The sequence below is a fragment of the Sapajus apella genome, unplaced genomic scaffold (assembly GCF_009761245.1).
Source record: "Sapajus apella isolate SASKATOON/1434 unplaced genomic scaffold, GSC_monkey_1.0 scaffold110, whole genome shotgun sequence".
NCBI lineage: Eukaryota > Metazoa > Chordata > Mammalia > Primates > Cebidae > Sapajus > Sapajus apella.
Window position 1 is genome coordinate 4,581,869 of NW_022437050.1, and position 15,434 is coordinate 4,597,302.

At 43.9% G+C, this 15,434-nt stretch overlaps 1 protein-coding gene across 3 annotated transcripts in view; it reads left to right on the plus strand.

Annotated features, from left to right (window-relative positions):
• SDK1 (sidekick cell adhesion molecule 1) overlaps nt 1-15,434 on the plus strand; it is a 978,776-nt gene that overhangs the window by 797,930 nt on the left and 165,412 nt on the right. For all 3 annotated transcript variants that reach the window (XM_032259651.1, XM_032259652.1, XM_032259653.1), the window contains one exon: nt 1,325-1,446. In XM_032259651.1, coding sequence (XP_032115542.1) covers nt 1,325-1,446 — 122 coding nt within the window. The remainder of the gene's footprint in view (nt 1-1,324; nt 1,447-15,434) is intronic.

Here is a 15,434-nt window from a genome sequence, read left to right on the forward strand (position 1 = left end):
AGTGGAGTGTTAGAGGGGAAACTGAGGCCTGGCTGCTTTGACCAAACCCCTGATAACCAATGTGCAGGAGGCGCTGGAGTTGCCCTTCCTTCATTGCCAAGGCTGAATGCTTGTAGCTGGAGAGGGGTCCTAAGCTTTGCCCACTCATCCTGAGTAGTGGCTGGAAACAAATCAGATGGCGAGGACTGCTTTGGGGACGCTGTGTTCTGTTTACTGTTCTTGAAGTTTATCGCCATTAATGATTGAAGAACCATTTAAAAATCTAGAGAGATAAGAAATAGGAAAGAGTCCACTTGTCCTGTGATTTAAACATTTTTCTATTTCAAATTCATTAAAAACTAGATGTGAAAAGGACCCTTGAGATCCTACAGACCCTGCCTGTGCTGATAATGAATTGATCACCAAAATAGTTTCATTGTCCCTGTGCAAGACCTGGTTTCAGACACCCCAAGCAACAGCAAATGAGGAAAGCATTCCTCAGAGATAGTACAGTCTGAAAGCTGCATTAGCCTTGCATTTTTTCCACCATTTTATCCCTTTGTCTTTCTCTAGAGTATTTTGCATTGCACAGTGATATAAAAGCTCTCACTTTGAACTCGCAGTGCTACACTTCTGAGTGGGAGATGCTCTTTGGGGAGAGTGTACTGAAGGGTATCTCATCTAGGAGTAGGCTTAAGCCACAGGCACCCTCAATGGCAGGCTCATTCAGAACCTACCTTCCACCTTATCCAGTTACCCAAGCAACTGAATACAGGCAGAGTGAGGAGATTTCTGCGCTTTCACTGGAATTTGGTCATCTTGGAAACCAGACCCAAGAAGCCTAAGGCTCAAGACCTGATACTGACCAGGTGTCATGCTGCCTGGCTGTAGTCCTACACAGAGAGCTTGTGCTCTCTTCCCTCCATCCCCACGAGGCTGCAGTGGTTATGAAAGGAAGCACGACCATTTGTTCTTTGTATTGTTTCAGGATCCAGGAAGAATTACATTCATTCATCCCTTACTCACTCAGGGAGCATCTGTTAATTACCTACAGTGTACAGAGATGCCTAAGACATGGCATGTGCCTTCCAAGTTTCTCATCTACGAGGCCACGTTAGCCACGTGTCGCTAAACTCACTGGGTCACCCTATTAAAGTAAAAACCATGCATTGGATCATGTTCCTAGGGAAGCTGTGCTGTTTCTCACTTTCATGCTTTTGAAAACAAATCTTTTTGGTATAGTATCATTTCAAAACTGTTTACTTCTGAAGCTGATGCATTGGATACCTTTCCTAAGCTGTGGTGGAGTGTAAATCTCTCCTCTTCCGCCCTGGTTCCTCTCCAGACCTTCCCGGTGCTCCATCCAACCTGGTCATTTCCAACATCAGCCCTCGCTCTGCCACCCTTCAGTTCCGGCCGGGCTATGATGGGAAGACATCCATCTCCAGGTGGATTGTCGAAGGCCAGGTACGTGTGTCGAAAACTGGGAGCTGGCATTTCCCAAGAGCAGTCTTGGGGCCTGTGTGTGAGTGGTGCCTCTGCAGATGACGTCGTGGGGTGTGGAGGATAGGGGCATACTTGGAGGGGGAGCACCAGGCGTTGAAGATAGCCCAAATACCAGGGCAGAATGTAGGAAGACAAGAAACAAGATGTCAGTCTGGGGTCCTACCAGGTGATACAACAAGGATAAGAAGGGTTAAAGTGAAAGTTGTGATGTAAAATAGGTACCCAAAATTGGATAGCATCGTTGATTGAGTTTTTAAAAATTCTATATCACAATTAGCTACTAAATATACTAATAGGATTAATTGCTTGGTACAGCTTGTGTGTCATTAGCTATGCATTCATTCAACAATATTTTTAGAGACGATTGTTCTATCTGCAGGCACTATTCTGGGCATGGGGGCTCTTGCAGTAGACAAAGCTGGCTGAGTTTCTGCTGTCGAGGAGAAAAGTGCTGTCTGGGAAAGAAAGACCTCCAGCTGTGGGAAAGCTGTTATATTTGAGGGGCAGCAGGGAGGCCGGGTGCTGCAGGGAGGAGAGCAAGCCCTGGCGTGATAGGGAGTGAGTCTGGGGAGAACCAGGGGAGAGTTCCACAGGACCTGAGAGAGTGGGCCCCCCAAAAGACTTCCGGTCTGACTCCAGGTGAGCTAGCAAGCACAGGAGCACATAGGGTCCAGGACAGCACCTGGCCTAAATAGGATCACACTGGCATGGGCGAAGCCATGCAATCTACCAATTCCATGTTCCAATAAAAGCGGGAGGAAAAAGATAAAGGGCCAAATTATAAGGAGTAGTAAAGTTTCAAAATAGTTATTATCTGTAGTAAAATCTTAGTGGTTTTCATGACTGTACTTGTACTATGTCACAAGATGATCCACTCCTGGAAATTGGCTATAAATTAGGGAACAAATCCTATCTACCTCTTCAAAAGTTCCACTAAGCAAACATTTCCGAAAACCTAAGGAGGATCCTGAAGGTGCAAGCCATCTGGATGGGTCTGACCCACAGATGGGGCTGGAATAATTATTTACTTAGGAAAAATAGCAGTAGAGCCCTACCTCACATCAGATGAAGAAAATCAGACCCCAGCAAATGAAGACTAAATTAATGAAAGCAAACTTTAAAATGCGTAAGATTTAATATAGGATAAGAATCACAATGTCTCATGAAAACCGATTCTAGTATTAAAATCCATCGGCTGGGTGCAGTGGCTCACACCTTTAATCCCAGCACTTTGGGAGGCTGAGGCAGGTGGATCACTTGAGGCCAGGAGTTCAATGCCAGCCTGGCCAACATGGTGAAAACCCATCTCTACTAAAAATACAAAAATTAGTCAGGCATGGTGGTGTACGCCTGTAATCCCAGCTACATGGCAGGCTGAGGTAGGAGAATTGCTTGAACCCGGGAGGTAGAGGTGGTGGTTGCAGTGAGCCAAGATTACACCACTGCACCCCCGCCTGGGAACAAAAGAGAGACTCTGCCAAAAAAAAAAAAAAAAAAAAAAAAATCCATCAGCAGAAGTAGCCAGGCAATACTTTTACGCCCACAGAAGCATGCGCTGTGGTCTTTGGTGCGCCACATAGCTGAGGCCAGGAGGCAGCACTCTCTGTGGGCTTTAGCATGTGGTGTCATACTAGGCTAGGCAGGCCACAGGAACAGAAATGCCAGCATCATAGGGCTCAATATACGAGAGCTCATTTATGCATCCAGACAGGCCTGGGAGTGGATGATGCTCCTTTAGCCCACGTTCTGTTGCCCAGAACTTGGTTGCATGGCTGGGTGTCACTGCAGGAGAGTCTAGGAGTGTTGTTTAAACTCGCCCAGGAGGGAAAGATATGGAGTGATGTGGAAACTCTCCACACAGTTCCTCAGCCACAGCATCCTGGCTTTATGTCCTACAACCTATTTGTTTACATTTTTAATGTGAGACATCTTAAATATATGTAAAAGGAGGGAGAATAATATAGTAAAGCCCCTTATATCCATCAGCAGAAGTCGGTGATCCTCAAGATTTCGCCACATCCATCCATCTCCAATTTTTTATTGGTGTATTTGGAAGCATATTTCAGACCACATGTCACTTCGCCCCCATACACTTCACACGTGTGTCTAAAATACCTGTTCACATGCCAATATAGGTGAATTTCACAGGCATAATGTTTAGCAAAAGAAAAACCAGACCCGTACTTGGAGCATATGCTGTGTGATTCCATTTATAGAATGTTCCAAAACAGGAAGAAGTAATCTTTGCTTTGGAATACGGGTTCCCCTGGGAGCCTTGTGGTTACTTACCATGCGAATGGCAGTGACTGAGAGGGGTCCACCTGAGGAGTGGCGTCAAGAATAATAGGAGTGCTGTTTCTTCATGTGCATCTGGGTTAGATGCGTGTGCTTATTTTGTGTATACACCAGTGGTCTGTAGGCTTGCCTGCATGTCTTACTTCAATGAAAACTTTGGCCAGGTATGGTGGCTCACACCTGTAATCCAGCACTTTGGGAGGCCAAGGCAGGCAGATCACTTGAGGTTGGGAGTTTGAGGCCAGCCTGGCCAACATGTGAAACCCCGTCTCTACCAAAAATACAAAACTTACCTGGGTGTGGTGGTGGGTGCCTGTAATCCCAGCTACTTGGGACGCCGAGGCAGGAGAATTGCTTGAACTGGGAGGCAGAGGTTGCACTGAGCCAAGATCATGCCACGGTACTCCAGCCTAGAAGACAGAGTGAGACTTCATCTCAAAAAAAAATTTTTTTTTAAAGAAAACTTTACATGAAAATATGGATATCTTCTCTCATGTTACCATTGTCACACCTGAAAAAATTACTGTTACTATTTTGTTGAGATAGGATCTTACTCTCTCACCTAGGCGGGAATGAAGTGGTACGATCTCAGCTCACTACAACCTCTGCCTCCTGGGCTCAAGCAGTCCTCCCCCTCAGCCTCCTGAGTAGCTGGGACCACAGGCATGTGCCACCACGTCAGCTAACTTTTTATATTTTTAGTAGAGACAGGATTTTGCCATGTTGCCCAGGCTGGTCTCGAACTCTTGAGTTCAGGCAATCTGTCAGCCTCAGCCATCCAGAGTGCTGGGAGTACAGGCATGAGCCACCGTGCCTTGCAATTTGAACATTTTAATATCATCTCATAATCAGTTCACACTCATATTTCCGCAAAGTCTCCAAAACATCTCTTTACTGTGGTTTTGATAAAATTAGGATTCAAACAAGGTTTACTCTATTTTGTTGTCATGTCTCTCAATTTGTTAAAAAAAAAAAAAAAAGTAAACAGCTTTACTGAGTTGTAATTGATGTACAGTAAACTGCATATATTTAAGGTGGACAGTTTGACAACTTTTGACTCAGCTACACATATACACACACCTGGGAAGCTGTGACCACAGTCGAGATAATGAACATGTTCCTCACCCTGAAAGGTGGCCTTGCATCCATCAGTATCCCTCCCTACCAAGCCTCCCCATCCCCCCAGCCACTCATCTGCTTCCAGTCACTATAAGTTACATCTCTTAATCTAGAGGAATACCCCACCCTTTCTCCCCAGTGCAGTTACCTCATTGAGAAAACCCAGCCAGTCATCCCATGGGACATCTGCATTGGAGATGCACCTGGTAACATCCTTGTGGAGTTACTTGACCTGTTCCTCTACATGCCATTTTCCCTGTAAACTGGAAGTTCATTGCAAAGTCCTGGTAGATTCCATTTCCACTCCTCCCTCCCTCCCTCCCTCTCTTCCCCCCTCCCTTCCTTCTTTCCTTCCCCCCTCCCTTCCTTCTTTCCTTCCTCCCTTCCTCCCTCCCTCTTGTCTTTCCTTCCTCCCTCACTCCCTCCATCTCATCTTTCCTTCCTCTCTCCTTCCCTTCTTTCCTTCCTTCCCTTCTTTCCTCCCTCCCTCCCTTCTTTCTTCCCTCCCTCCCTCTTTCCCTCCCTCCCTAAGACTGCTTCCCAGTTACTGCAGTAGATTGGAGGCACATAGGTCTAGTTGCCCCACTCAGGGATGCTAACTTGGGTGGCAGAGTGTAGCAGACTGATCCCTACCTTGTGAATTTCCATCAGCTTTTTATCTAATGTTCTTATCCATCCATGATCTTTGCCTGAATTAATTATGTTCTTAGGACATTCGAGATGATAGTTTTCTACTTCTATCAATCTTTCTTCATTTAGCTGTTGGAACTCTGAAAAGAAGCATCTCCCCTCATCCCTCAGACTATTTAGTGATCCTCAAATACGGGAAGGCAGAATAAATGCTTAATTCTTTTCCCTTAATTACCAATTTTAAGGATGAGGAATTGGTCCCCTGATTACTTACAATGTTAAATGGATTTTTCTTTCTTTCTTTTTTTTGTCCTGTGATCTCTTTTGCTGAGTATCATTATGAAAGCATAGGTTCTTACATGTTCAGTAGGTTTCGGCCACCTGTAGTCATCATTCTTTTTGAACCTAAAATTGGCCTGGCTTTGGCCTAGGGAGTCTTTCGTGTCCTGGGGCTCTACCATGAGTCTGCGCTCTTTGATGACTTCTTGCCTCAAGCTGAGATGGAGCCATGCCTACATGGCCTTGGTTTCATGAGTGTCAAATGCTATTTAAAGACAATAACCTGAGCACCAAGGTGGGTGCTCACGGCTCCCAACTGATTGCTGCGTCCACACCTTCCGAGCAGACAGAGAGAACAATCTTTTGAAGCATCATGAGTTCATACTGACATTTCCAATTGAAATATAAGATTACAGACCTTAAATGTATATTTTAAATATATTTTCCCTTACACTAAAACTGTGCTTTTTAGGACTCCTAAATGATTATTTTCTTTATCCTACTATTGTATTAAGAGTTTCAAAATTGCATAGACCTGTGGTCTGTGAATTTGCCTATGTATTTTACTTTATGAAACCTTTGTGTTAAAACACAAAAGCTATTGTATTAGGAGTTTCAAAATTATAATCTCAGTGGTATGACTAACAGAGACTAGTGAATAAAATTTAAGTATTTGTCCTTAGAATATGTTATACCATGGAAATATAGTAGATTCAGTTTATACTTACAGTTTATATTCCATTTATAATATAGTTTATACTTAGAGTATACAAGTACAGTTGAAATACCGTGTTCTGAGGCCACAGTATTCTTTTCTCTCCGTGGTTATTTTGATACAGATTTAAGTTCATTCATTTCAGGACTTTGTTTTGTTCTTTCGCTTCAATTTTTAGCATTGGCTTTCTTTAAAAATCATTTCATATTTTATTTATTTATTTTTGAGATGGAACCTCTTTTTGTCACACAGGCGAGTACAGTGGCGTGATCCCAGTTCACTGCAACCTCTGCCTCCTGAGTTCAAGTGATTCTCCTGCTTCAGCCTCCTGAGTAGCTGGGATTACAGGCCCCCACCACTACGCCTGGCTAATTTTTGTATTTTTAGTAGAGACGGGGTTTCACCATGTTGGTCAGGCCGGTCTCAAATTCCTGACCTCAAGTAATCCACCCACCTTGGCCTCCCAGAGTGCTGGGATTACAGGCGTGAGCCACCATGCCTAACTCATTTTACATTTTAAAAAATTGTTGGAGGATTTTAAATTAATTTTTGAGGATATAACCCATTTACATGATCTCAAAGTCAAAACCATTTAAAAAGAGATATAGAGAGAACTTTCTCTTCATTTGTCCCCTTACCCAGTTTCTGCCCTGTAGATACCCATATTTATTGGGCTTTTGGTTTATCCTTTCTTTGGCAACATAAGCAACTCCACGTATTTGTGTACTTCCTCTTTCTTCCATAGAAGGTGACGTATTGCGCCTTGCTGTCTTCCCGTGACAGGGCACCCTGAACATGCCTGGGCATTGGGCATGCACTCGGCCTATCTTCTCACGTTTGCTCAGGTCTCCCAATGTGCATGAGCAGGGGTTTGTTTCTGTAGCTAGTCCTCTGCTGACTGGCATTGGGATGTGTATCAGTTTTATATCACTGCTATAACAAATGACCAAAAACTTAGTGGCTGATACAACATGAATGTGTTGTCTTCTAGTTCTGTATGTCATAAGTCCAACATGCGTCTCACTGGCTACAATCAGGGAGGCTGCAGGGCCGTGTTTCTTCTGGGAGCTCTGGAGATGAGTCAGCTTCCAGGCTCATTCAGGTTGCAGCAGAATCTAGTCCTTGTGGTTGTAGGACTGAGGTTCCCATACTGTGCTGTCAGCCGTGGTAGTTCTCAGCTCCTGGAGGTCACCATGGTCTGTGGCTCAGGATCCCCTTCCTTCATCTTCAGAGCAGCCAGGGCAGGTTGAGTCTTCTCAGACTCTGGGTTTTTCCTCCTCCTTCCTTCTCATCTCACTGGTCCACTCTTCAGCCTCCCACTTCCACTTTTAAGGACTTGTGATTACCTTGTATTCACCTGGATCACCTCCCTGATTTTAGGCTCTTACCCTTAATCATATCTGCAGAGCCTCTCTTGCCACATAAGGCAGCATACTCATAGGTTCCAGGAATTAGGGAGTGGCATCTCCACGGGACCTCATTCAGCCTCAAGCTTGTTTTCAGCCTTTTACATAGTCATTTTGTATTTTTGCCACTGTATCTTTGGAGTAGATTTCCAGGCATGGGTTGGCTGGATTGCAAGGCAATTGCACATGTAAACTTCCCAGACATTGCTATATCCCTCTTCTGCAGGTGGTAACATGTTGCATTCCCATCAGCAACATGTATATATTTTTTGCCATGCAAAAAAAAAAAAATGGTTGTCTAATTTACGACTCCTTTCTTGCATGCCTCTGGCTTTTGAAGCATAAGCAGAAAGGTTTTCCCCACTTTCAGGTTCTAAAGGAACCCAACCAATTTTCTGCTACCAATTTTCTGGTTTCATTTTTACATTTAGAACTCCATCCATTTGAAACTGGTTCTTATATATGGAGTGAGGTATGAATCCATTTTCATCATTTCGCAAATAGCTATGTAATTGCCTCAGTGTCATTTATTAATATGACCATTTTTTTTCCTGATTTCTGACATTGAATTCCCATATGCACTTAGGTCTGTTTCTGAACTTTTCATTCTCTTCTATTAGTCTGGTTATTCATGCACTCATTCCATATTGTTTACTTAGAGAGGGTTTTAACTATGTTTTAATGTCTGGTAAGGCCACCTTCCCCCCAACCAATGCATGCGTGCGTGCACCCGCGCGCACGCACACACACACACACATACACGCATTGCTTGACTTCCTTAGGATTTTCCTGGCCACTCTTGTGGACATCTGATGGTGTTGCTAAAAAAGAGGAACCAGGTCTGTCTGATCCAAAGCCCGTATTCTTCACATTACAGCTTTCGAGGTGCATTGATCGCCCCTTATTTTCCTGCCTTTCTGTGAGCAGGTGAAGGCAGGACTAGAGAGCCCAGTGCTTTGCCAGAAAGAAAGCAGCTGATAAAAATAGATTTAAACAAGTAAAAAGAGATAGCATGTACCAGGAAAACAACGGGCGATCAATGCACCTCGAAAGCTGTAATGTGAAGAATACGGGCTTTGGATCAGACAGACCTGGTTCCTCTTTTTTAGCGCCCCATCTCCTAGCTCTGTAGACATGCTTCTTCTTTGTGAGCCTGAATTTCCTCATCTGGAGAATGGGGCCAATAGTACTATCTGCAACGTTGTCATGAGGATGAACTCACGTGTGCATATTTTAAATGATATTTTCTACCTGTGTTGTTGGCATAGAAGAACACAATTGATTTTTATATGTTTTTGTTTCTTTAATAAACTCTTCTGTATTCTAAGTGCTTTTACAACTATTAACACATTTAATTCTCGTAATGGCTCTCTGGTTGCCATTATCACCCTGTGTCACAGATGAGACATGAGGGATTGGGTTACCTGCCCAAGTCACACAGCCAAGACATGAAGCTGGATTTGAACCTGCAAACCTAGGAATTCCGTGGCTGCTCAGCCTGGTGTATTGGTGTTATAACCAGAAACTTTGGGAATTATCTTGTTAGTTAGTTTTACTGTAATTTCCTATAAAAAATTCATATCATCTGTTAATAGTGACAGTTTTTATTTCTTCCTTTGAATTTTTTATATCCTTTCCTTCCGTTTTTTGTTTCTGTTTTTTTTTTTTTGAAAGGGAGTTTCACTCTTGTTGCCCAGGCTGGAGTGCAATGGCCTGACCTTGGCTTACTTTTACTACAACCTCTGCCTCCCGAGTTCAAGTGATTCTCCTGCCTCATCCTCCCAAGTAGCTGGGATTACAGGCATGCACCACCACGAGTGGCTAAATGGGGTTTCTCCATGTTGTTCAGGCTGGTCTGGAACTCCCGACCTCAGGTGATCTGCCTGCCTCGGCCTCCCAAAGTGCTAGGATTATAGGCATGAGCCATTGCACCCGGCGTGTTTCTTCTTTGAGTATTTTATAATCTTACTGGGAGGTATAGGACCTCTTCTATCATATTGAATTGGGACGGTGATAAAAGGCAATCTTTATTACTCACCTTAAATAATTATTTTTAGATTTTATCATTAGGTATGACATTTATACCATTGATGTAGGCTATTTTTTTTTTTAATATCCAGCCTGTATTGGGTTAAGATGATTCTTTTCTAATCCTGGTTTGCTAGGAGTTGGGTTTTTTTAATTTTTCAAAAGTATAAATAAATGTAATTACATCAGAGTATTTTTTTCATCTATTGAGCTGCTTGTATGGTTTTTATGATTTTATCTGTTGATAAGGTGATTCATGTTACCCTTCTATTTCACCATTCCAGAGCTCCTGACACAGAAGCAATTTGGTCACGATGTTTGTTTTGTTTGGGGTTAAGATTGTCATATCCATGTTTATAAGTGAACTTGGCCTTTTCTGATTGTTGGTTTGGCTTGGGTTGTTTGTTTGTTTGAGACAGAGTCTCGCTCTGTCACCAAGCTGGAGTGCAGTGGCACAAACTCAGCTCACTGCAACCTCCCATCTCCCGAATTCAAGCAATTCTCCTGCCTCATCCTCTCAAGTAGCTGGGATTACAGGCACGTACCACCACACCCAGCTAAGTTTTGTATTTTTAGTAGAGACAGAGTTTCACCATGTTGGCCAGGTTGGTCTCAATCTCTTGACCTCATGATCTGCCTGCCTCAGCTTCCCAAAGTGCTGGGATTACAGGTGTGAGCCACCACACCCAGCCTGGCTTGGGTTTTAAGATCAATAGTTTATTTTCTCACCAGTTTTCATAAACAGAGATTGGATTGTTCCTTAGCCCTCAGGTGGAGGACCCTCGTGGGCATCTGCACCATGAGGTACCTCAGGTGGAGGTGAGACCCTCCCTCAGGGTCTTCCCCTTCCTGGGCATCTGCACGGGGTGCCCAGTGCCTCCCAATTGTGCCACATGTAGTGGGCAGGGAGGCGCCCAGACCCACAAGTCAGTTCATCAGAACCCCTGGGAGAGTGGCTGCCTTACTTTTCCGTCTGTGAGACTTGGAAATGAAAGATCTGCGTCTCCAATGTGGGTCCCACCACCTCAAGGGGCCTTTGTGCTGGGCCTTGGTGGTGGGATGTGCTTAGGCAGCCTCTCCTGGGCTGCTCTTACCCAGCAGTTCAGAGGTTTTGGTGCCCCAAGGAAGAATGAACCAGGCAAGCTTCCTGCCTTCCCCATAGTGGCCTTGCCCCTTCCCCAGGCCTGTGTTGTTAGCATACCCTCTGGTCTGTCTCTGAGTGTCCAGGGCAGGGAAGCTCCATAGCAAAGAGCCCACATGCCATGAATCCCTGGGACTTCCTGACTCCTGGGCCAGTTCACAGCCTGCAGCCAATGGTTAAACATTTTACCTGAAATTTCCAATTCCCTTGAAGGGTATTCTTTCCTTTTCATTTCAAAAGTATTTTGGAAACTACAGACAAGCCTTAAGAATCCTGCAGAGAACACCCCTTCACCCAAAGCCCCCATCCATGTTTTACCAGTTGGCCCCAAAAGCCCTTGATAACAAAAGGATCCACCAGGACATGGGCCGTACACAGTGGTCTCCCGCCATCTCCATTGTTTCTTGGCATCTGTGACCCTGACAGTTTTAAGACTACAGGCCAGTTATTTCTGAGATTCCTCTCAATTTGGCTTTATCCTAGTGTCTTTAGGAGTAGTCCTCGGTGGTACATTTTTGGCCAGAATGTGAGGGAAGTGATGCTGGGCTCCTCCTGCTGTGCCTTGTTGGGTTTGACCTGGCCTTGGCATGTCCTGTTGTTGGTCTAGTTATTTTGCTCACTTGACTAAGATTTCTCCACTCTAAAATTACCCCCACCTCCATACCACCCGCTTTAATTAATCAGCATTTTGTGAGAAGATACTTTGAGATTCTATAAAAACCCTATTTCCCTTTCCAGTCTCATCCACCAGTTTGTCACCCATTAATATTTCTTGCTGAAATTAATTAGGGCAATGAGAGCACCAGTGATTTTTTTTTTAATTCAATCATTTCTTCTACATTTTTCTATGAGCTTATTCCTGAAAGCAAAAGCTTTCTTTTATTTTTCCATGAAATATCATCAGTGTAGACTCCTGACTTGTATTTTGTTTAACAGATTTCAACCATTGCTATCATTACTAATTTTGATGCTCAAACTTCCCTCCATTTGAAAAGTGGGGGCGGGGGCACTTCCATCTGGCTTTGGTATTCTTTTGATGTCTTCATCATTCTTTGAGCACTTCCCTATCTTCTGGTACAAGATGCTCCCAACTCATTTGTTCTTTCTCTCTTCTTTCCCAGCCATTTCTCCAGGGAATGTTGGGTTATTGCAGTAGAGAGTGGGATTTAGGAGCCAAGATCTAGGTAGTAGTGTGCTCATTGCCACTAAGGCATCACTGATCCCAGCTGGGAATGTACATATGTCTATAGCTAGGTCAGTTTCCATATCTAGCCACATATTCTGATAAGCATTATTTCACATCATCACTTCCAAATACAATGCAAAACCCTCAGTTTATGTAAACTGGTCCCTTTCTACATCTATGCCAGCCTTTCTCTGCCTCCCAGTATCCTCAATATATTTATTATTTATTTTTTGATGAATTTTACTGTATGTGGCCAGTCTCATGACCAAAGTGGGCTGCCACGCTGCTTGGACACCTTCTTTGCCCAGATCCTGACTCCTGACTGGACTCTTTCACACCCTGCCCTCTGAAGGAGAGGATGATAGCCACCCTTAAAAATTTTGCATGTAAACTTAAGTTATCAAAGCCTAACATTACTGCACTATCTTCCTTTCAGTGGTATGGGACTTAAAAATCCCTGAAGTCCAGTGAAGTCATACTCATTATAGGTCTAGCATGTCGATTCTGCCTCGATGTTCTATATCCACAAAGGCAACGATCCTTATTGGCATTTGTCTCATAGTGAGTGCTGGCTTAGATTTCTCCACGTTTACCATTTTCTTTCTCTTTTTTTCTTTTTGGAATGGAATCTCACTCTGTCGCCCAGGCTGGAGTGCAGTGGCATGATCTGGGCTCACTGCAACCTCCACCTCCTGGATTCAAATGATTCTTGTGCCTCAGCCTCCTGAGTAGCTGGGATTACAGGTGTACACCACAATGCCTTGCTAATTTTTGTATATTTAGTGGAGACGAGGTTTCACCATGTTGGCCAGGCTGGTCTGGAACTCCTGACCTCAAGTGATCCACCCGCCTCAACCTCCCAAAGTGCCGGGATTACAGGTGTGGGCCACCAAGCCTGGCTCGCATTTGCTATTTTTTATTTTTTTTTTTTGCTCCTCCTTTCTTCCCGTGTCTTTGCTCCAGGTTCAATTTTCTTTTCCATCAAGTATGTCTTTTAGTTGTTCTCCATGTGCAAGTTAGCGGATGGTACATTTTCTCATGGTGGGCACTGGGCAGTCTGGAAATACCTTTACCCCAGTGCATTTCTCCGAATGATAGTTTATCATTCTAATTGCAGTCATTCTTAAAAGTTTGAAGTTAACATCTCATCTTTTTTCTTGCTCCTGTTGTTGATTTTGAAGCTTGCTTCCCAGCCAGTTTTTATTGCTTTGTAGATAATCTAGCGTTTTCATATCGCTTGGTCATTTGTGTTCTGGAGCTTTAGTGTATGTGAGGTGGGGAGCAATGGGCAAGGGATCTTTTTTAAAATTCTATTCAGGATTTGTTAAGCATTTGAATCTGAGAATATATGTGTCCTAGAAAATTCTTAGTCATGATTGTTTTGAATACAGCCTCTCTTCTCTCCCTCCGGAATTCAAATTAGATACAGGAGACCACTCCTCACTCCTTCCTCTGTGCTTCTTACCACCTGTTTCATGTGTCTTGTCCTTTCATCTCTGTGTGTGACTTTCTAAGTGATTTCCTCATATCCAGCTGTCAGTACATTACTTCTCTGTTGACCTGTGTTTAATTTGTTTTTAGTCTAGTCATTGAGTTTTGAATTTCAATAGCATTTTTTTTCACTTTTACACAGCTCTATTACTTACTTCTTCAAATCTTCCTTTTGTTAGTAAATAGTGGCTTATTCTGTACTATCAATTTGTTCTTTTATGTCATCCTATGTCTTTTTAATTATTTTTATGCATTTAAGCCTCTGTCCTTGCTGCCATGAAAGAGTTAGCTGTTTTCTAAAAACATCTGGTTGTAATCTTATCTCTTTCTTATTTCAAAAGAATACTACTCTGGTTCTATATTGTGCTAATTTTCTTTCAGTTTAACAATTGGTTTGGATTTCAGTTGTATACTAAATTATCCCAAGAAAATATCGTGATCTGATGTGGCAGAGGTTAGCACAAGTATGCATTTGTTGGCCAAACCAATCCTGCTTTTATTTGAGACCTGTTCCTGCTGTTACAGCAGGGTATGCTTTTTATTTTGTTTTGTGTTTTGTTTTTAGAGACAGAGTCTCACTCTTGTTTCCCAGGCTGGAGTGCAGTGGCGCGATATCAGCTCATTGCAACCTCTACCTTCCAGGTTCAAGTGATTCTCTTGAGTAGCTGGGGTTACAGGCGCCCACCATCACACCCAGCTAATTTTTGTATTTTTAATATAGACAGGGTTTCACTATGCTGCCCAGGCAGGTCTGGAACTCTTGACCTCAGGTGATCCACCCGCTTTGGCCTCCCAAAGTGCTGGGATTATAGGCATGAGACACTGTGCCAGGCCAACACAGGGTGTGCTTTTAACAGTGATGAATGAACAGGCATCTCTTTAAACACCTTCTTAGGGTGTTTCACTGGCAGGCTAATCTAGATAAGAGCCACTGTTCAGCCTTCTACAGACTCAGAATACACTCCAACCCTCCACATCATCACCCAACACCTTTACGGCTCCATTCAGAGAAAGAACAATTCTGCAGTCCCCTCTTCTCATTCTTACTGCCAGGACTCTGGCCACATGATCTTTTGGGGAACTCCATGCTGCTTCTTTCCACATGCCAGCTTCCAAGCCTTTATCACATTCCACGGGTCATCTCTCTGACTCATCCTCCAGGAAAGATGCCGTGACATGCAGCGAGCAGCACAAAACCGTCAGGGATGTGGACACAAGCAGCACAGGCTTTGGGATCAGAGCAAGCCGGCCCTGAATCTCAGCTCTGCTGCTTTCTAGCTGTGTGGTTTTAGGGAAGTCTTTTAGGTCGTGTTCATTAGCTGTAAAGCTCAAATAACAATCCCTGTCTTGCTGAGACTGAAAGAACTAGAACATAGTGTTACACTGAATTATCTGAGGTGACACACTTCCACGTTCTGTAGAGCTTGACATATTTTACAAATGCATCTCCTCTGAGAAACCTGACAGCCCCTGAGACCGTCCGTGGCTCTGTCCCAGCCTCCCTCTGTGCTCGTCTAGCCCGTCCCGTGGTCCTCCCAGGACACCTGGCTCTCATTCCCCAACCACTTCTCTGAGAATGTCCCATGGGCTCCGTGGTCCAGCCAGGCTCTAGAGGCACCCATGAAGCCCAGCTTTCCTAAACTCCAGGCAGCGGGACCC